The sequence below is a fragment of the Arachis hypogaea genome, chromosome 10, assembly GCF_003086295.3.
Source record: "Arachis hypogaea cultivar Tifrunner chromosome 10, arahy.Tifrunner.gnm2.J5K5, whole genome shotgun sequence".
In the NCBI taxonomy this organism is placed as follows: domain Eukaryota; kingdom Viridiplantae; phylum Streptophyta; class Magnoliopsida; order Fabales; family Fabaceae; genus Arachis; species Arachis hypogaea.
Genome location: NC_092045.1, coordinates 110,959,498 through 110,982,755, shown reverse-complemented (window position 1 = coordinate 110,982,755; position 23,258 = coordinate 110,959,498). Strand labels below are relative to the sequence as shown.

General features: G+C 37.1%; 2 protein-coding genes across 2 annotated transcripts; one reads left to right on the top strand and one right to left on the bottom strand.

The window, feature by feature from the left end:
• Positions 1–180: 180 nt before the first annotated feature.
• On the top strand, positions 181–14,500 carry LOC112716561 (uncharacterized). Its single transcript, XM_025768484.3, has 17 exons — positions 181–651; positions 737–855; positions 957–1,002; positions 1,297–1,369; positions 1,485–1,542; positions 2,519–2,614; positions 3,922–4,039; positions 4,122–4,388; positions 4,469–4,570; positions 5,067–5,424; positions 5,531–5,644; positions 6,085–6,713; positions 6,886–7,082; positions 8,874–9,096; positions 9,509–9,628; positions 9,934–10,707; positions 11,231–14,500. The coding sequence occupies exons 1-17, from the start codon at positions 556–558 to the stop codon at positions 14,288–14,290; spliced, it is 6,450 nt and encodes a 2,149-aa protein (XP_025624269.1). The 5' UTR covers positions 181–555; the 3' UTR covers positions 14,291–14,500.
• A 5,775-nt stretch (positions 14,501–20,275) lies between these two features.
• On the bottom strand, positions 20,276–22,704 carry LOC112718361 (amino acid transporter AVT6B-like). The gene is made up of 5 exons (XM_025770137.3): positions 21,939–22,704; positions 21,569–21,721; positions 21,264–21,467; positions 20,706–21,174; positions 20,276–20,632 (listed from the first exon to the last, which is right to left on the bottom strand). Exons 1-5 carry the CDS (start codon positions 22,366–22,368, stop codon positions 20,488–20,490), a joined length of 1,401 nt encoding a protein of 466 aa, XP_025625922.1. The 5' UTR covers positions 22,369–22,704; the 3' UTR covers positions 20,276–20,487.
• Between the last annotated feature and the right edge of the window lie 554 nt (positions 22,705–23,258).

Genomic DNA, 23,258 nt, shown 5'->3' with positions numbered 1-23,258 from the left:
TTATTTAACATAGACACTTTTATCATAAAATATCTGTCTTTTTTTAAGTTAAAAGTTAAATTCGAACATGAGAACGGAAAGATTATGTCATGAGTTATAACTCGTTGGTATAAAATGCCCATGGTTTAATTATGTACATATATAAAACTTTATTTTCCATGGGGGCTGGGGCACTTCCCTAGTACTAAATAATATATAGCTTTAATTTGTTTTTGGACCATTATTTTCTTTTGGGAAAAAAAAAAAATAAAATCCTTAGTCCTTACGTGGCACCAATAAAAAAAGCGTGGCATTGACGGAAAAACAGCTTCATTATTAAAAAGCTGGTCACTTTGGGCATAGCCCCACCGCGATCCTCGTCGTCGGTAGTCCACTCTTCGCTTCTTCAATCCCTCAGATCCTCCTCTTCCTTCTCATTATTTCAATATTACGCTTTTGCCACAATTCGGGGTTTTGTTTTCTCTCTTCTATTCTATCCATCTCCTACACAAGAAACAAGGGCGAATGGTTATTATTTGAAAAGAAAAGAGGAAAAATTGAAAAGAGGCGAAGGCAATGAAGGCAGGGAGTGCTGCCAAGTTAATCGTTGATGCTCTTCTCCAGCGCTTCCTCCCTCTCGCACGACGTCGTATTGAAACCGCCCAAGCCCAGGTAAGTCTTTAAGATCCACACCATCTTCGAATTGACCTAAGCATCTCGTTTTTTTATTTATTTATTTTTTGCGGGTCTACCGTAGGATGGGCAGTACCTGCGACCATCTGATCCCGCCTACGAGCAAGTCCTGGATTCACTCGCCATGGTTGCGCGCCACACCCCGATGCCTCTATTGGAAGCTCTTTTGAGATGGAGAGAGGGGTTTGTTTTAGTGTCTCTGCACTATGGTTCTACTTTGTTTTCCTGAAATAACTCTAGTAAAAGAAAATTGCTTTTTTTTTTTTTTTATTTTGTTATTGTAGTGAATCTCCAAAGGGTACGAATGATGCATCTACATTCCAAAGAAAGGTTTGTTACTCTTATCTGTTTGTTACTTGCTCTTTAGTTCTCTTTTGGCTCCGTGTTCAGATGCATGAATGCATACTCTGGAAGAGGTTTTTAAATTGGGTTTGTTCGGAAACTAGGCTTTATGTGTTTATCGCAATATTCTACCTAGAAATGTAGGTAGGTTTATATATATATTTCATGAATTAAAATTGGTGAAATTCCTATTTTGGCTTATGAGTTCTTTGTTTCGTTTAGAAAACCTCTGCCGATTGATTCTAAGATTTAATTAATGCATTTTTTTTTGTTTAAATTCAGCTTGCGGTTGAATGCATATTTTGCTCAGCGTGCATTCGCTTCGTGGAGTGTTGTCCGCAAGAAGGGCTTACTGGTTTGTTCATTTTTAACAATACCGTTGGCCTGTTGTGTTATTTTTGTTTCATGCTATGTGCATTTGTTGTTCGACGAGTATTGGCCTTATAGCCCTCACTTATTCTTCACTACAGAGAAGCTGTGGTCTGGTCTTGAAAGTTTTGCTTTTGACTGGCTGATAAATGCGGACAGGTAACACTGTAGTTGATAGATGATAGTAATAGGAACCTTTTCACATGCTACAACATAACTAAAGAAGGAAAGAACTTTAAATGATAGAATTTCAATTATAGCTTGCTAACAACATGCCATTGTTTGGAGAATTTGGTTGGAGTCTAATTCATTTATCTTCAATGATATTTTTCAGACAAGCAATTTTTCTTGGGGTAGGGATATATGCTTAGTCTACATATTGGGTTAAGGTTGTCGTGTTTTTGCTCTCGTATGGAGAGCTCTTCATCTTAATATCTTCTATTTCCAAACAAAAAAGAAAAGGTTAAACATTGTTAGACCCAGAGCAGTAACATTATATAGGCATAATATTCTATGTGATAAGACCCCAAATATTAGTATTGTTAGTAATTTACATTCCAAGTAATTTTGTCCAATATGAGAGTATTTTACTGTTATGCACCTATTAGGAAGAGTAGAAAGTGGACTGGTGTCAAAGGGGACTTAATTGTAATTAAGTGTATAGGTTAGGATGAGTTTTGTAATAGACAGGAGAGAGAATGTTCATTTGGAGGGAAGGTGGATTGTTATATAGGGAAGGGGAGGGACATTGAGCAGGATATCTCAGAATTATAATTGGAACATGGGAGAGCAGCTGGGTCTGTTTAATATCTGGCTACTTTTATTCTCTTGATGAGTAATACAAACAGGGATGTTTTGATTTCTTGTTCATCTGATACTAAGTTTCTGTCATTATGTAATACTCAAGCAACTATGTCCTCCCATTTGATTTTGAAGATACTCCACTACTCAAGATTGGAGTTGTTTTCAATTTAATATTTTGATTAACCCAAGGGACAGAAGATAAATTGAAAGTATTATTGTCCTCATTTGGACTTGACTATGTTATACCAGAAGCACAACATAAATATTTATGATTATTCTTTTATATTCTGATATGGAGATTTGGTTTGAACTTAATAATCTCTTATTGCAGGGTTGTTAGCCAGGTTGAATATCCATCGTTGGTTGATTTAAGGGGTCTTCTTCTGGACTTAGTTGCTCAATTCTTAGGTGCTTTATCCCGCATCAGGTATCTGATTTATTGCTGAACTACTGTTGAAACATGCTCAGCATGATAAGAAATGTCTGACCATCAAGAAAGATTGTTTTAAGAAATGTTTAAAAATTATTAAGTTAAAGAGTTACTCGTAGTGCTTATTTTGTAGATGAGGGTAGAAGCTTATCTTTGGTGGTTTGGAAACCTGAAGAGGCTATAAGGAGAGTGGAGCAGATGAAGACATAGTTCAATAGCTAGAGGCAGAGCTAAACCTGGAAAAACCATAAGTTGGTGGTGGAACTATTAATAGAGATTTAGATGTTAATGTTTTAGATAACGATAGATATTTGGTAGAGTATTTCGGTGTTGTCTAATCCGTGTGGCTGATTTGATGTTGTAGGACAAGGTTAAGTTATTGTTGGACATGTAGATGTGTGCCTGACAAGTGGTGTGCACATCTTAAGCTATTACCTGTGTTTGGTGTATGTTGAGCACAAAGACACACACTTAGGTTGCCATGTCTTTGCTTTGTAGGTTTTGATTCTTGATAAACATAAACTACTGGTTTTAGGAAGGAATTCAATCTTGAGTAAATTGTAGCATCTACACTTGGTGAACTTTGTATCCTATGTCACTGTTCTCATCTTTGTGGATTTCTGTGATTTCTTAGTTGATGAATCTATAGCATTTGTGGTTTAAGCAATGGTATTATATATTCTGATAAAAGCAATAAGGTTACTGGTACACTTAGATGTTCTGTTGAGACTTGAATCCCCATCTGATGGTGCATGTTTTAGTTCTCATCCTAGAGCTAGCTCATCTTGTTAGGAAAATGACTTTGGATGCTTATGAGTTTACTTTCCTACTTTCTTTTGAGGGTATACTTCTAACTAGGTCTTTCATACTCCCCCTCATTTTGTATTTGGATTTGTATTATTCTTTTACTACCTGCCATCATTTGTCTGCTTAGTTCCAGCAGGGCAGGGACTAAAGAAAAGGACCTTTGTGAGTTGTGTGTGTGTGTTTATTTTATTTTATTTTTAAAAAATGATTATTGACTAATTAGAAAGAACTTATGTCAGTTCTCCATTTCAGATGTAACTTTCATGTTTCAACCCTGAAAAATAAAGCTTTGTAATTTTTCATGGTTACTAATTTTTCTGCATGTGTCTCTTAGATTTAATGTTTGAGGGTTTTCTTTTCTGGAGCTATACATTAATCACCATTAGATGTGTCAGGTTAATAATGAGAAGTTAAACCATTAATGTGCACTTTGCCTTGTGTCTAGACTGTGAAATGTCATGTTAGAGTTAATGGTTTTTCCTGTCTTTCTGTTTCAGATTTAGTTCTGTTACTGAGCGTTTTTTCATGGAACTTAATACCCGTCGAATTGACACCAGCGCAGCAAGAAGTGAAACCCTCAGTATCATTAATGGCATGCGATACCTGAAGCTTGGGGTATGTTTCAGAATTAGTTTTTTTTTTTTCCTGCAAGGTATTGCATGATATGTTATTGTTATAATTATGATGTTCTTCTCAGGTGAAAACTGAGGGTGCATTGAATGCATCTGCTTCATTTGTGGCTAAAGCAAACCCTTTAAACCGTGCTCCCCACAAACGAAAAAGTGAGCTTTACCATGCTCTATGCAATATGCTTTCAAATATCCTTGCGCCTCTTGCAGATGGTGGAAAAAGCCAGTGGCCACCTTCTGGTGTGGAGCCAGCGCTTACGTTTTGGTATGAAGCTGTTGGACGTATAAGAGTTATGCTTGTGCATTGGATGGATAAACAGAGCAAGCACATTGCAGTAAGTGGTTCTTCTACAATTTTTGTTATTTTTCCCTCGCCTTAAAATGCTAACCATTTATATCTTATGTTGTCATGTAGGTTGGGTACCCATTGGTCACTCTTCTTCTCTGTCTTGGTGATCCTCTAATATTTAACAACAACTTAAGTCCTCACATGGAGCAACTCTACAAACTTCTCAGGGTAAGTTCAAATTGTGTAGGCTCTGTTTATAATTGAATCATAACTGTACTGAGTTTATCTTATGATATGTGGATGGAAGAATGCTTATGTTTTCGCACAGGTATTACTTATATTTTTGCAAAGGAGAAGTTCAATCATCCATACTAAAATATTTGCTTAAATTCATTTAGAATTATTGGATATATGTATTTCCTTTCTCTATTTTTTTGACTAATCACATACAGTTTTAACTATTATTATATGCCATAGGAAACATAAATACTGACATACAACTTACAAGCTGTTTTTACTTTTAACTAGAATCATTTGTAGTCCTTCACCTAGCAGTATCAGCTTTTGGGTTGAACCGGTAACTTTGAATTGGTGATGTTAGTGTGATTTGGTCCTCAATTTGTATAATTGGGTAACTCACTGGAGTTTGTAGTTACTTTATCATCTCTTTCCATTATGGTTTTTTAGTTATATGACAGTTCCATTCCCTGGTTGGATCATACAGGATAAAAATCATCGATTCATGGCTTTGGATTGTCTCCATCGAGTTTTAAGATTTTACTTAAGTGTCCATGCATTTAATCAGGCTCCAAATCGTATATGGGATTACCTTGACAGTGTAACTTCACAACTCTTAACGGTTCTAAGGAAGGGATTGCTTACACAAGATGTCCAACATGATAAACTTGTTGAATTTTGTGTAACTATTGCCGAACACAACCTTGATTTTGCCATGAACCATATGATACTGGAATTGTTAAAGCAAGATAGCTCTAGTGAAGCAAAGGTTATTGGTCTCCGTGCCTTGCTTGCTATTGTGATGTTGCCTTCAAGTCAGCATTTTGGCTTGGACATTTTTAAAGGTAGGAGCGGTGCTGCACCTAGAATAATTCTACATGGTTATATTTGGTTGAAATAAAATACACTTGTTTCCTGCAGTAAATGTTAACACTGTGGATGAATGAGCAGGTCATGATATTGGTCATTACATTCCAAAAGTGAAAGCTGCAATTGAGGCAATATTGAGGTCATGTCATAGAACCTATAGTCAAGCACTTTTGACATCATCAAGGACCACTATAGGTAATTGCTAACTTCTATGATATGCAACTGCAAAGAGAACTTATATTGTAAATAGTGAGAGCAATAGGATAGTCGAATTAAAGCTCAAGTTACATTGTCGAAAGCATGGTTCTTCAATTATTGAATTATTTAGTAATAGTATCACTTCGATCACAAAGTATGCTTGACTTCCTTTCATAATAATCTGATCATTTTAAAATTATGCTTAATTGGTCTTACAGAGATATGTTAAATTAATTTATTGAAACTAGAAGTGAAACCTTTTTTTTTTTTAGTTTCTTTCTTGTATAAAAATAATGAAGGTACGACCTACATTTCACAGAATTCAAGATTTGTGTTCCTTTGATCCCTTATAGTTAGTTTATTATTTATCAGTTTAGAAAATTCTTTATTTGCTTTTCTGGTGAATCTCTTGTGCATCATGACACACTGTTTTATAGATGCTGTAACCAAGGAAAAGTCACAAGGTTATTTGTTCCGGTCTGTGCTAAAGTGCATCCCATATCTAATTGAAGAAGTTGGGCGAAGTGATAAAATTACTGAAATAATACCACAACATGGCATAAGTATTGACCCCGGTGTACGTGAGGAAGCAGTGCAAGTACTAAACCGTATTGTGAAATACCTACCGCAACGTCGTTTTGCAGTAATGAAGGGGATGGCCAACTTCATATTACGACTTCCTGATGAATTCCCTCTTCTCATCCAAACTTCATTAGGGCGCCTGTTGGAACTAATGCGTTTTTGGAGGTCTTGTCTAATAGATGATAGGATGCAACTCGATGCAGAGGAAAAATCTTTGGGACATGAAACTGAGAGATTCGGAAAACCTTCTTTCCAACAATCAGGTGAAGCAATTGAATTTCGTGCTTCAGAAATTGACGCAGTTGGCCTCATATTCCTTAGTTCTGTTGATAGTCAAATTAGGCACACAGCATTGGAATTGTTGCGTTGTGTTCGTGCACTGAGAAATGATATTCGTGATCTGAGGATACAAGAGCAACCAAATCATATTATAAAATATGAAGCTGAACCAATATTTATAATTGATGTTCTGGAAGAACATGGGGTACGCATTTGCCTTTATTTTGTATTCTTAGGATACGAATTCGTCAATGTTATTTTTTTAACTTATGGGGCAGTCTTTCGGTTATTGAGTGTTTTTTTTTTTTAAATGTTCAATCATGTTAGATTAAGCTTTTATTTTCCCCTTAAAAGTTTAAAATCTTCAGTAATTGCAGGATGAGATTGTTCAGAACTGTTATTGGGACTCGGGGAGGCCTTTTGATTTGAAACGAGAATCTGATGCCATACCTCCTGATATGACGCTTCAATCTATAATATTTGAGAGCCCTGACAAGAACAGGTGGGCTCGCTGTCTAAGTGAACTAGTCAAATATGCTGCCGAGCTTTGTCCGAGCTCTGTTCAGGATGCAAAGTAAGTATACATTTATTTTCTGTTATGCAAAGTATGTACCACCAGTGCTATTTTAAAGGAAAATAATGAGCTTTAATAGTGGAAGAGAACAAGTCTCTTAATGTTTAAATATATATATTTATATATCTTGAATCTTTTGTATATACATATGCTGTGTCCATGTCTTCCCTGTAAAAATGTGGGGCGTCTCCTTGTTAGTGTTGGTGGTGTTGTCAAGTGTCTATGTAAGTGTCGCTTCTTATACATACACCGATACATAGAAAGTAAACTAAGGTGCTTGGTTTGTGTTTCTGTTGGGTACTTGGGTATTTTGGGTGCTGAAAGTCTCACACTGAGTAGTATGGATGGTTGATGTTATATTTAAAGAGTGTAGCTTTTAAGGTGTGGTTCCCCACTTTCCTTAGATACTTAACGATGTTATCAGAGCTAGGTTTGTCGGCGATACGGAAAGGGGTACCTATAGGCTGGATTAATGTAAATACAGAATACTAATAGCCGAAAACCGAGGGGTTATGAAGATATCGGGTGTACCAAAAGTACCATATTGAGTAGCATCGAGTGTTTGATGTTGTATTTAAAGAGAGCGGTTATTCCCCTTAATAGATAGCTTTAGGGTGTGGTTCCCCACTTTCCTTAGGTACTGAATAGTTTCATTTTCAGTTTGTTCTGTTATCAAGATTTTCTTTTAAGGTGAATACAACAACAACAGCAACAACAACAAAGTCTTGTCCCACTAGGTGGAGTTAGCTACCTGGATCAAATGATGCTATTGAGCTCTATCATGTATCATGTCTACAGAGAGACTGTTTACATGTAGATCTCGTTTGACCATCTCATAGATGGTCTTCCTAGGATTTTCCCTGCCTTTCACCCCTTGTCCATCTTCCATCTCATCCACCTTCATTGGGTGCTTTGTCAGTCTTCTTTTCATATGTCCAAACCACCTGAGATGCGATTCTATCATATTTTCCACAATAGGTGCTACTCTAACTCTCTCTTTTATATCTTCGTTCCTTATTCTATACAATCGCATATGAGTTATGACCACTCATCCATCTCAACATCTTCATCTCTACCGCACTTAACTTTTCTTCGTGCTCCCTTTTGGCCGTCCAACACTCTGTACCATAAAACATAGCTGGTTTCATAGCAGTGCGATAGAATTTACCTTTAAGTTTTAAAGGCATTTTTTGTCACATATAAAACCAGACGCACGCCATTTTGACCAACCTGTTTAGATCCTATGATTTACATCCTGTTCAATGTCTCCATTATCCTGTATGATGCACCCAGGATACTTAAAACTTAAAACTTTTAAGGTGAATGCAATGAAAATAATAAAACCGTGTTTTCTGTTTTTATTTCCTGTTTTCACTTGTTTTCTTCACAAAACAGAGAACTGAGAAGGCTAAACTGTCTGTTTCTTTGTGTTTTTTTTCCCTGTTAAATGTTTTGCTTCATGTTTCTTCCCATTTTGGTTTACTTTCACGAGCTATAATAAACATGATAGGGAAATTGGATTTTGACATAATATAATATTAAATTGTTCCTTCTATATATTTAATTGATCTTGGTACTGAGTTTTTGAGGCTAGCTAGGACAAATATTTATTTTTGCCATTAATTTTATAACCAGCATCTCTTTATCTTCTTTAAACTCTGCATTCATGCATGATTGTAATGGCGAATAAAAAGTGAGTTTTACTCACAAGTATAAAGTATTGCATGTTGCCTTTAATCTGTGTTTCTGAGTCCTGGCTAAAGCTTTGTAGTACCAACTAACTCTGGGCAGGCTAGAAGTTATGCAACGTCTTACCCATATCACACCTATTGAGCTGGGTGGAAAAGCTCATCAGTCACAAGATGTTGATAATAAACTGGATCAGTGGCTTATGTATGCAATGTTTGTCTGTTCATGCCCACCATCAACTCGAGAATCAGGAGGAATTGGAGCAACCAAAGATCTTTACCATCTTATTTTCCCTTCTCTAAAATCTGGATCTGATGCTCAATGTGTAAGTATATTCTGTCAAACTACCGAAAGCTCTCTTAAGTTCTTTTCAAAAGGAATGTTGATAAAGATGAAGAGTTCCATTCTGTGCATAATTACCGTGTGTTCAGGATTTTGTACTTATTTTTTGTCCAAATGAGTACTTGAAAAGCTGAGACTTTCTGTTAAGAAGGAAAATAGATAAAGCCAGCTTCCAGCTATAAAGGTGTCTGAAAATATAATTGATAAAAGTAATGTAATACAACCTTAAACCTATATTCAATTTATTTTATGTTCTTTATATTTAAAAATAAGAAGAATAACCCAATAATTCTAATATCTTAATAAATATGATGCCTTGAATTTATTTGCTCTAAATTTTCTACTGTCATTTGTTTGCTTACCACTTTTTATTGGTGATGATGTTTTTGATATAGCAAGCAGCCACCATGGCTCTTGGCCGCTCACACCTAGAGGCATGTGAAATCATGTTTGGTGAACTTGCAACTTTTATGGATGAGATTTCTTCTGAGACAGAAGGAAAACCAAAATGGAAGGTAAATTCCCCAAAAAATGTAGATTTAGTTCTATGAACTATTCTTTATAGTAGTATTAATGAATTATAAATGACAAGGATAATATGATAATACAAGAAATTTAATATCATTTTAAGAATTTTGAATTCTCATATCTTAACCATTCCTACAATTCAAACAATTTTATTGATAATACTCCATATTTAAACAAAGACGATATGGGAGTTTTCATTTTATTTTATTTTGGTTAAATAGTAATTTGGTTGCTCGATTTCTAATTTTCGAATCTTAAGTTCGCGATTACGAGTTTTATTTTATGAACGCAGAGTCAAAAGGTTCGCCGAGAAGAACTTCGTGTCCACATTGCCAATATATATCGCACAGTTGCAGAAAATATATGGCCTGGCATGCTAGCCCGCAAGCCTGTGTTCCGCCTCCATTATCTTAGGTTCATTGAAGAGACAACCAGACTAATCTCAACATCTCCCCCTGAAAATTTTCAGGAAATACAACCCTTCCGCTATGCTCTTGCCTGTGTTCTAAGATCCTTGGCCCCCGAATTTGTTGATTCAAAATCAGAAAAATTTGATGTTAGAACTAGAAAGCGTCTGTTTGATCTTCTCCTCTCATGGTCCGATGACACAGGAAGTGCATGGGGTCAGGAAGGTGTCAATGACTATCGACGTGAGGTCGATCGTTACAAGTCTTCTCAACATGCAAGGTCAAAAGATTCTGTGGATAAAATATCATTTGACAAAGAATTGAATGAACAAATTGAGGCAATCCAGTGGGCGTCCTTGAATGCAATAGCATCACTTTTATATGGGCCATGCTTTGATGACAATGCAAGGAAAATGAGTGGCCGTGTCATATCTTGGATTAATGCTTTCTTTATGGAGCCTACTGCAAGGGCTCCATTTGGATTTTCACCTGCTGATCCAAGAACTCCATCATATACCAAGTATCAAGTGGAAGGTGGTCGAGGAAATGCTGGTCGTGATAGGCTTAGAGGTGGCCAACATCGTGTTTCGTTAGCTAAATTAGCTCTGAAGAATCTTCTGCTCACAAATTTGGACCTATTTCCGTCGTGCATTGATCAGGTAATATTTTCTCACATTATTGTGCATTGAATCTGAATGAGCATTGTTCATGTATTGTGCAGAAAGCAAGCAAGGGTTTAAAGTGTGTCCAACTCTTTCAAATCGTATTTCTTTTCAAAAGACTATCCAGATCACTTCATCCTAAGCAACATAAATTTTGGTCACCTCACCATATATCATTTAAACATACGACATTGCAGTATCTTCTGGTTGTCTCTGTTCTTGACAGTGGGTTCTGTCTTTATATGTGCCTCCCTGTTTATGATTCTTTCATTTGATCTCCCTGCATGTTGGATTATATGTAGCCACTGAGAGATATTCAGAAAGCTCTGTACTTAGATTCAAATAGCATGACCTTGTAGGGATTATTTTATTCTCTATGCAATTCTGTTATATTTTTGCATGATCTAATTGTCATTTTGATTTCCTGTATTTCCAAGCTTGTTCAGTCAAGTAATTTTATGCAGATCTATCTTGTTTCCCATTGACATTTAAGCTTATAGATATTCATTATCTCTTGCAGTGCTACTACTCTAACTCTTCAGTAGCTGACGGGTACTTTAGTGTACTAGCTGAGGTGTACATGCGTCAAGAGATACCAAACTGTGAAATACAGAGACTCCTAAGTTTGATCCTTTACAAGGTGGTGGACCCATCTAGACAAATCCGTGATGATGCCCTTCAGATGCTCGAGACACTTTCTATTCGTGAATGGGCCGAGGATGGCATCGAGGGATCGGGAAGTTATCGAGCTGCTGTAGTGGGTAATCTTCCAGATTCCTACCAACAATTCCAGTACAAGCTTTCCTGTAAGCTTGCCAAAGATCATCCTGAACTGAGTCAACTTCTGTGTGAAGAGATTATGCAGAGGCAACTGGATGCTGTTGATATAATTGCTCAGCATCAGGTTTTAACATGCATGGCTCCATGGATTGAGAACCTTAACTTCTGGAAACTCAAGGAAGGCTGGAGTGAAAGGTTATTGAAAAGTTTATACTACGTAACATGGCGGCATGGAGACCAATTCCCTGATGAAATTGAAAAACTTTGGAGTACAATTGCTAGCAAAAATAAGAATATTAGTCCTGTTTTAGACTTCTTGATCACAAAAGGTATTGAAGACTGTGATTCAAATGCATCAACTGAAATAAGTGGTGCATTTGCGACATATTTCAGTGTTGCGAAACGGGTTAGTCTGTATTTAGCACGAATATGCCCTCAACGCACTATAGATCACCTGGTTTTCCAGTTGTCTCAGCGATTACTGGAGGATAGCATTGAGCCAGTTGGGCAAACATCAACTAAGGGTGATGCCGGTGCAAATTTTGTGTTAGAATTCTCGCAAGGTCCTGCTGTAGCCCAAATTACATCAGTTATGGATAACCAACCACACATGTCCCCATTGCTTGTAAGAGGTTCTCTTGATGGACCACTTAGAAATGTTAGTGGGAGCTTGAGCTGGAGAACAGCAGGTATGACAGGCCGAAGTGTCTCAGGCCCATTAAGTCCAATGCCTCCAGAATTGAATGTTGTTCCAGTAAATGCAGCGCGATCTGGGCAGCTCCTTCCATCGTTGGTAAACATGTCAGGACCCTTAATTGGTGTTAGAGGTTCAACAGGGAGTTTGCGGAGCCGTCATCTTTCACGTGATAGTGGAGATTATCTTGTTGACACACCAAACTCTGGTGAAGATGGTCTGCATCCTGTGAGTGGGCATGGTATCAATGCAAAAGAACTTCAATCAGCATTGCAGGGTCATCAGCAGCATTCACTTACACATGCAGATATAGCATTGATTCTTCTTGCTGAAATTGCATATGAAAATGACGAAGACTTCCGCCAATACTTGCCTTTACTCTTCCATGTCATTTTTGTTTCAATGGATAGCTCAGAAGACATTGTACTGGAGCATTGCCAGCATTTGCTTGTTAATCTGCTATATTCTATTGCAGGCCGCCATTTAGAGCAGTATGAGGTTGAAAATAATGATAGAGAGAACAAGCAGCAGGTTGTTAGCCTGATTAAATATGTACAATCAAAGCGAGGAAGCATGATGTGGGAGAATGAGGATCCTACTGTTGTCAGAACAGAGCTGCCAAGTGCAGCCCTTCTTTCTGCCCTAGTTCAGAGCATGGTGGATGCTATCTTCTTCCAAGGAGACCTTCGTGAGACTTGGGGAGAAGAAGCACTTAGATGGGCTATGGAGTGCACTTCACGACACCTTGCTTGTCGTTCACATCAGATCTACCGAGCACTTAGACCCAGCGTAACAAGTGATGCTTGTGTGTCCCTTCTCCGGTGCCTACATAGATGTCTGGGGAATCCAATACCTCCTGTGCTGGGATTTATTATGGAAATTTTGATGACATTGCAAGTTATGGTGGAGAATATGGAGCCAGAGAAGGTCATACTTTATCCTCAGCTATTTTGGGGGTGTGTAGCTATGATGCACACGGATTTTGTCCATGTCTACCGACAGGTTTTAGAGCTCTTTTCTCATGTTATTGATCGTCTATCATTCCGTGATCACACTACAGAAAATGTTCTTCTCTCAAGCATGCCTAGAGATGTTAATACTAGTGATTTAGCAGAATTTCAACGTATAGAATCCAAAAATTATGAACCTCTACAAGAGGGTAATTTGCCAGCATTTGAAGGAGTACAACCTCTTGTTCTGAAGGGACTTACGTCAAATGTCAGCCACAGTGTTTCTATTGATGTCCTGTCCCGTATAACGGTGCATTCATGTGATTCTATATTTGGTGATGCTGAGACAAGACTCCTTATGCATATTATAGGATTGCTCCCATGGCTTTGCCTTCAACTCAGCAAAGACCCAGTGATAGGTTCTGCTTCCCCACTTCAACACCAATATCAAAAAGCTTGCTCCGTTGCAGCGAATATTGCAATTTGGTGCCGAGCAAAGTCCTTGGATGAACTAGCTACCGTATTTATGATTTACTCTCGAGGTGAGATCAAGAGCATAGATAATTTTCTAGCCTGTGTTTCGCCCCTCCTATGCAATGAATGGTTTCCAAGACATTCAACTTTGGCCTTTGGACACTTGTTAAGGCTACTAGAGAGGGGACCTGTTGAGTATCAACGCGTTATTCTACTTATGCTCAAAGCTCTCCTTCAGCATACTCCAATGGATGCAGCCCAAAGTCCGCAAATCTACGCAATTGTTTCCCAATTGGTGGAAAGCACTCTCTGTTGGGAAGCACTAAGTGTGCTTGAAGCCCTTCTACAAAGTTGCAGTTCATTGAATGGTGCTCACCCGCATGAACTTGGCTCGCTCGAGAATGGAATTGGTGGTACTGAAGAAAAGTTGCTTGTTCCACAGACCTCATTCAAGGCACGCAGCGGCCCTCTGCAGTATAGTATAGGATCAGCATTCGGCACCGTGTCTACAGTGACACAGGGTGGACCAAACGAGTCTGGGACTTCAGCAAGAGAGGCAAGAGAGTTAGCTCTGCAGAATACTCGCCTGATTCTAGGGAGGGTATTGGATAGAAGTGCATTAGGTAGGAGAAAGGACCAGAAAAAGTTGGTCCCTTTTGTGGCCAATATTGGTAACCCGTGATCTGCATAGTAAGAGTTGTTGTATATATTCTGTCCAAAGATGTAGTGATTAATCCAGAATAGGGGGTTTGTAAATAGGCATCTAAATATTGGTTTCACAGTTTGTATCTTTATGTGTAGTTTAGCAGCACGCTTTTGATGTCAATATCATGCATAATGTATCCGTCGTAAGTAACATTCTATTATAGTATACTACTATACTGTTATTCTATTGTCCTCTCAATCTTTATTTTTTCTCCAAGAAAATTTTCGTTTTATACCCGGATAAAAGAGGAAGGTTGTATTAAGCCTTCGATACCTAATATAAAAACTTAGTCAAATTTTTATGACTTATGTACGAGGGAAGAAGATCGAAATTTTCACTACCATCGAAGATTCGAGACTCTGAGATAAAAGAGACTCGAAAGCGGATGAAAAACGGCAGAGAGTAGGACCCGATAATATTTCGATTGAAGTTTGGAAGGGTCTTGGAGAGAAAGACATCAGTTGGTTAACCAAGCTTTTTAATAAGATTTTAATGTCAAAAAAGATGTCAGATGAGTGGATAAAGAGCACATTCATACCTATCTACAAGAATAAGAGAGATATACAAAGTTGCAAAAACTATAGAGGAATTAAGTTCATGAACCATACCATGAAGTTATGGAAAAGGGTGATAGAATAGAGGTTGAGACAAAAGACACAAGTAACAGAGAACTAATTTAGTTTTATGCCAGACGGATCCACTACTGAAGCGATATACCTGTTAAGAAGGATGATAGAGAGGTATCGTAATAATCAAAGGGATCTACATGTGGTGTTTATTAATTTGGAAAAAGCATACGATAGAGTGTCAAGGGAAGTCTTATAGAAGGTTTTGGAAAAGAAGAGAGTAAGGATCGTATATATTCATGCAATTAAAGACATATATGATGGGGTTACAACTAGTATGCAAACTCAAGGTGGTGTGATAGAAAAAATTCCTATTAGTATAGGATTATACTAGGGATCATCGTTAAGTCGATCTTTATATGTTAGTATTAGAAGTACTCACAAAGCATATCCAAGAGCCTGTGCCATGATACATGCTTTTTGCCGATGATATCGTCTTCATGGGAGAGTCAAGAGAAGACTTAAATAAGAAGTTGGATTTATGGAGAGAAACTCTAGAAGTGTATGGTCTGCGCATAAGCCGTAACAAAACGGAATATATGGAATGTAAGTTTGGCCTCCGAAGGAAAAACCCTAATACAGAATTGAAGATTGGAGAAAACATCATATGAAAAGTTAAAAGTTTTAAGTATTTTGGGTGCATCATACAAGATAATGGAGAGATTGAACATGATGTAAATCATAAGATCTAAACATGTTAGTCAAAATGGTAGAGTGCATCTGGTTTTATATGTGACAAAAAAAGTATCTTTAAAACTTAAAGGTAAATTCTATTGCACTGCTATCAGACCGACTATGCTTTATAGTACAGAGTATTGGGCAGTCAAAGGAGAGTACGAATATAAGTTAAGTGTGGTAGAAATAAAGATGTTGAGATGAATAAGTGATCATACGTGATTGGATAGAATAAGGAATAAAGATATAAGAAAGAGAGTTGGAGTGATACTTATTGTGAAAAAGATGGTAAAATTGCGTCTCAAGTGGTTTGGAGATGTGAGAGGAAGATCGATAGAACACCCAATTAAAAGGGTAGATGAGATGAAAGATGGACAAATGGTGAAAAGCAGTGAAAGACTTAGGAAGATCATCCATAAAGTGATTAAACGAGATCTATATATAAATGGTCTTTTTATAAACATGATAGAGTTCAATAACATTGTTTGATTCATGTATCTGATTCTATCTAGTGGGACAAATTTTGTTGTTGTTTATTGTTGTTATATTTTCTGCCAAAGTTTTGTAGAGCAGGAAATTTAGACTGAAATATATATTATTAGACCTCATGTAGATTATAATTTTCGGACAAAAAGCTTTACACTGATGTATGTAGATGAGTATTTAAAGTGAGTAAAAATAATTATTTTTACTAATATTATGAAAATTAAATTCTTAATTGATTTCACATATTACTAAAGCTAGGTCGTTACCCGGAAGTAACGCGCCGTATGGCTCGAGTACGGTGTCAAAGCAAGAGCCGCTGCATCGGTGCCCGGATGTAGTGTTAAATGAGCAAGGGTTCTCGCGTTTTCGTGAACGGACGAGGGTAAATAAGCTAGTTCACAAAGGAAAAGGTAAAAGTCGAAGCGACAAAAGGTTGAGATTTGGGACATGGAATATAGGCACTCTAACAGGAAAGTCCATGGAGGTGGTGGACACCATGACAAGGAGGAAGATTAACATTATGTGCCTACAAGAAACGAAATGGGTTGGTGCAAAGGCTAGGGAGTTGGATTCTTCTGGTTTCAAACTTTGGTATACAGGAAAGGTGAAGAATAGGAATGGAGTTGGAATAATTGTGGATAAGCAGTGGAAGAAGGACGTAGTTGATGTCAAGAGGGTGGGAGATCGGATCATCTCTATCAAACTTGTGGTGGAGGGAGGTGCTTTCCATGTGATTAGCGCCTATGCACCGCAAGTGGGTTCGGACGAACAACACAAGATAAGGTTTTGGGAGGATCTAGAGAGTTTGGTTCAAGGCATATCTTTGGGAGATAAGATTTTCTTAGGAGGAGATTTAAATGGCCATGTTGGGAGAGAAGTGACTGGATATGGGAGTATTCACGGAGGCCATGGTTTCGGGGTGATCAATGCCGAGGGTAAAACTATTTTGGACTTTTCCTCAACTTTTGATCTTCTCATCGCAAATACATGTTTTAAAAAGAGAGACGAACATCTTATAACCTATAAGAGTGGCATGACAAGCTCTCAAATCGACTTCTTCTTGTTGAGGAGAGTCGACCGGAAATTTTGCATTAACTGTAAAATTATCCCGGGAGAGAGTTTGACAACACAACATAGGGTGCTCGTCATGGATTTTCGCGTTGAGCAAAAGTTGAGGAAAAGACATCATACGAAGAACCCAAGGACGAGGTGGTGGCGGATGAAAGGTGAGGAACAAAGAAGCTTCCTAAGACGGGTAGGAGAAGAGGCAAAGTGGGATGGGAATGGAAGCGCGGAAGAAATGTGGAGGGAGATGGCAGAAGTTATTAGAAGAACAGCAAAAGAAAGTTTTGGTGAATCTAAAGGAATAGGACCAAGAGACAAGGAGTCCTGGTGGTGGAATGCGAGTATACAAGAAAAGATAAAGATAAAAAGAGAATGCTTTAAAGAGTGGTCTTTATGCCGCAATGCAGATAACTGGGAAAAATATAAGGCGGCTAAGAAAGAGACAAAAGTGGCTGTAAGTGAAGCAAGAACAAGAGCATATGAGGGTCTCTACCAGTCTTTAGGCACGAAAGAAGGAGAAAAAGGTATATATAGAATTGCAAAGAGCCGGAAAAGAAGAACGAGAGATTTAGATCAGGTTAAGTGCATAAAGGATAAGGATGGAGAGGTGTTGGCTCAAGAGGAGAAGATTAATGAAAGGTGGAAGAGCTACTTCTACGAGTTATTTAATGAGGGACAGAAGACTCTTCCGAACCTTGGTCGATTATGCACAAGCGAAGAAGATCAAAACTTTGACTACTATCGAAGGATTCGAGACTTCGAGGTAAAAGAGGCTCTAAAGCAGATGAAAAATGGCAGGGCAGTAGGACCTGATAATATCCCGATTGAGGTTTGGAAGGGTCTTGAAGGAAAAGGCATCAACTGGTTAACCAAGCTTTTTAATGAGATTTTAAGGTCAAAGAAGATGCCTGATGAGTGGAGAAAGAGCACCTTGGTACCTATCTACAAGAATAAGGGAGATATACAAAGTTGCGAAAATTATAGAGGGATTAAGCTTATGAGTCATACTATGAAGTTATGGGAAAGGGTGATAGAACGGAGGTTGAGAAAAGAGACACAAGTAACAGAGAACCAATTTAGATTTATGCCAGGCAGATCTACCACTGAAGCGATATACCTATTAAGAAGGATGATGGAGAGGTATCGTAGTAATAAAAGGGATCTACACATGGTGTTTATTGATTTGGAAAAAGCGTATGATAGGGTACCAAGGGAGGTCTTATGGAAGGTTTTAGAAAAGAGGAGAGTAAGGATCGCATATATTCGGGCAATTAAAGACATGTATGATGGGGCCACAACTAGTGTGAAGACTCAAGGTGGTGTGACAGAGGAATTCCCTATTGGTATAGGATTACACCAGGGATCATCCTTAAGTCCATACCTTTTCACATTAGTCTTGGAAGTACTCACAGAGCACATCCAAGAGCCTGTGCCATGGTGCATGCTTTTTGCCGATGATATCGTCCTTATGGGAGAGTCAAGGGAAGACCTAAATAAGAAGTTGGAGTTATGGAGAGAAGCTCTAGAAGTGTATGGTCTGCGCATAAGCCGTAGCAAGACGGAATATATGGAATGTAAGTTCAGTCTGAGAAGGGAAAACTCCAATATAGAGGTGAAAATTGGAGAGAACACCCTACGAAAAGTTAAAAGTTTTAAGTATCTCGGGTGCATCATACAGGATAATGGAGAGATTGAACATGATGTAAATCATAGGATCCAAGCAGGTTGGTCAAAATGGCGGAGTGCATCTGGTTTTATATGCGACAAAAAAGTGCCTTTAAAACTTAAAGGTAAATTCTATCGCACCGCTATAAGACCGGCGATGCTGTATGGTACGGAGTGTTGGGCGGCTAAAGGGGAGCACGAACATAAGCTGAGTGTGGCAGAGATGAAGATGTTGAGATGGATGAGTGGTCATATGCGATTGGATAAAATAAGGAATGAAGATATAAGGGAGAGAGTTGGAGTAGCACCCATTGTGGAAAAGATGGTTGAATCGCGTCTCAGGTGGTTTGGACATGTGAGAAGAAGACCGATAGAACATCCAGTCAGGAGGGTGGATGAGATGGAAGATGGACAAAGGGCGAAAGGCAGAGGAAGACCTAAGAAGACCATCCATGAGGTGGTCAGACGAGATCTACATGTAAACGGTCTCACTGTAGACATGATACATGACAGAGTACAATGGCGTCGTTTGATTCATGTAGCCGACCCCACTTAGTGGGACAAGGCTTTGTTGTTGTTGTTGTTGTTTTGATTTCACATATTAGTATAGATAAGAAAATATGGAAATTCAGTATATCTAATGAATTTATGGTAATTGTTTGAAAAAGTTGTTTTGTGGAAACTTATGATATTTTGCCTCGCCTTTGTCAATGATCAAAGTTAACATATGAAGTAAATAGCCAAATTTGTTCATAAAAAATTATCTATTTTTTAAATTGCTTTTTGAATAATTTTTTAATTAAATTCGTTTTTTTTTAATTTTAAATTATTCACGTTAGTCTTTCGACTACTTCCATTGCTAACGTCAAAATTTGCATTGGAGCCATACTTAAAATTACTCGTCCATGAATGGTTTAGCCATACATTATAAAGCAATTTCAATTCAACTCCAGCAAATTTCTTTTTCTATTTCTCTCTCTTAGAATTTTCAGACTTACCTTTGTTTTGCAAATGATAGATGATGAGTTAATATGAATGCTAGATTAAAATGCTACTGATACTGTATTCGGTAATTATTTTTGTGGGATGATATCATTTACCATTTCACCTTATATTTTTGTAGAATCTTTAATTAAATCTTCACACTTAATTAAATTAAATCTTCACACTTAATTAAATTTCTTCTGCTGAACTGCATACTTGAAACTTTTTCCTAGATAATTGAAAGTAAACAGTATCTATTAGTAGGTTTAGATATCTTTCAACACTAATTTGATTTCAGGATCATTGTCATTTCCTTTAAAATTCACCTAAGTTTCTTCCATTCTTTCACTAAAACAAACGGAAAAGCTCGTCTTGTTTATTTCACGAGATCTTAATCGGGTCGAACTGATTTTGTTGAATTTCTGATAATAAAAAGAAAAAATTTTGACTATACTACGTGTACACCAAAACCAGTCACCAGTATAAAATACATGTTAAAATATAAATACACAATGAAAATAAATTAAACTATATATGTATTTATATACAGATACATTAGTATATATAGCCATTCTCAGAAAACCATGATTTTCACAATATATTTTTACAAATTTTCCCTCCTATTCTGATCTTTCTTCTAAGCTCTTGAAGAATGTTTCAACTTTGAAGAGGTCATTCACGTGAAGTTTTGCCTTTATCCTTATTCACCAAGGCAATGGCATCACTATATATAGCCACAACATTTGAGAATACTGCCAATATGATCATCATAACCGAAAGAATCTTGTCTTGTTTGGTTGCAATGTCGTATCGATCCCTGTTCCAAAAGAAGGTATTTGATGATCAATTCATTTAAGAAGTACTAGAAAGAATTCAAAGGCCAAACTCACCTAAGAGTGACGGCAGCCGGGAAAATAAACCCTACAAAAACGGTGGCGGTTGCTCCAGTGAACTGAAAAGTGTCCCAAATGCTAGGTATTAAGGTTGCACCAAGAAATATTAGAAGAATAAGAGATAAGGTTAGTGACGTGAATCTCAAGTTATCTTGAAGCAAAGGCCTTGAAGAAGACGAAAAGATGAGGCCATCTAAGTTGATTCGCAGGGGATAGAAGACAACTGGAAAAACAAGCATGATGTGCGCGGCGTAGCTAAATCGAATGGCGTCGTTAAGCGCAGGGCCGAAAGGGATTCCAAGATCAGTGTCAAAGTTTGCTAGGACATCTTCAAGAGTTGATTCTCCAAATAGGAGGAAACCAAAGAAGCTTGTTAATAGGTACACTGAACAACACATTGCAAGGGATGTCCTTACAACTCCATGCATTTGAGAGGGGTCCTCCATTTCATTGTCTATGTTGTGAACTGCAAAGATAAGATTCAACCATCTCTCATAATCACATATTCTACCAATGGAATTTAGCTCTTCATAGAGATTTAAAACATATACATACCATTGTAGTGGCATATATAGGCAGTGACAAGAATAGGAGTTACAGTGAAGAGTTGGAAGAAATCTGTCAAATCATTAATAACTGGAAAGAGTCTTGGCATTCCAATGCCTCCACTTATGATCTTGAAAATTGCTATTCCCACAGCAACTACAAGAAACACAACTGCTAGTGCAATTGATAGTGCCGATGTAAAACTCAACGAATCTGCATACAGTAGTTTTACACGATCATCCAATCAGATTTACTTTAGTTGATATAACAATACACAATTAGTTGTCTGCGTAAAAAAGAGCAGAGTCACTCACCAATTCTCTTAAAGCTAACCAAAGGAAGAAATATAGCAAGTGTAGTAAAAATAAGAACAACTGTACGGCCTGTCCACCAATGTACACCAAACCATCCTTCAAGTATTCCATAATGGTGATCTTTACTTGAAGATGTTCCAGATAGCACATCACCTGAAATTAAATCTCATAAATAAGACATCAACAATCATGTTCCGATAATAAATAAGACAGACACTGAAAACAAGACACAAAAGACAGAGACACAAAAATTAGTATCTTTTGTTAATATCTCTTTATCTTTCTTGTCAAGATAGATATAAAATATACTAATTCAGTATCTCTGGACGCAATGTCCCGTGCCTGTGAATAAACGCAACCATATATATACCAATAATAATCATGTAAACAATAAGGATGCCAACATTGTTGACTATGACACTAATTTGAAGCACAGCTTTTCCATATCTCCCAAAGGCATCCCCCATGAGATCACCATAAGAAGTAAGGCCGCCGGCGCGTGAAAATCGGATCATGAATTCGATTGACTTGTCCGTCAAGAAAGCCATGAAAGTGATAGTAATAAGACCAGGCACCATCCCCAACACTTTGAGGGTTGCAGGCAAGGCCATGATCCCAGCACCAATAATTGTGGTTGATAAATTGAAGGTCGCACTGGCGAATGAGGATCCTTTAAAATCATCATCACCGTTATAATTTTCTTGAGACTTTGGCAACAATGGTTCATTCTCATTAGCACCAATTGCATTGCTCTTTCTTGATCTTTTCTTCACATGGTTAGGTGTTGGGCCTCCAACCATGGTTTTTCGCAATTATAAGGCTTCTTTTTCTTCCAAAATTTTCAGATGGGAATGTGATTTTAATAATAAATACGAAAAAACACACCCAATTTTTTTTTCTCTAAAAGGATGCAAATTGAGATGACCTAAACTCTTGAAGACATAAAATTTCAGTCCCAATGATCATCAATTGGTAAGGATTTAGAATCCCAAAATTTCTTTGCCAAATGAGGCGCACAATAGAAAAAACTGAAGAGCTATTTTGGATTTTTTTTTCTTTTTCTTTTTCGTCCAAAAATCATGGAGACAAGGGAACCAAAAAATGAAATAAAGAGAAAATGGAAAAAATGAGAAGCCAGAGAAAAAGTGTGCGGTGGGTATTTAGTGCGTTAGCACAGTAAATACGCGTGACATACACTTAAAAGACTAACATAACTTAAATAGTATAGTCTTTTTATATTCACTTAAATATCGTAAATTTGAGTCTTATTCTTAATTAAAAAAAAATCTGGGCATCATCGGACAAACCTAAAGATATTATATAATATAAATTTAAAAATATTATATTATTTAAGATTCAATTATCTATTTAATGATATTTTTTAGAAGATAGTATTTTATAGCGTAATTTTGACTTTTTTTTTAATTGTCTGTGTTTTTGGAGATTAATTAAAAAAGAAAACTAAAAAATATATTAAAAGTAAAAATACAAAAATATAATATAAAATTATAAATAAATTTTATTAATTATAATATATTAGAAAATATATTTAGTAAATAAATGTTGTTATACTAAAATTAAACGCAATTAAACATATTTTAGAAAATTTATTTAAGGGAATATAAGATGAAGTCATAATAACAATAGTGTTACTAAACATATTTAAATAGTCTACGCTTTGAATATTTGA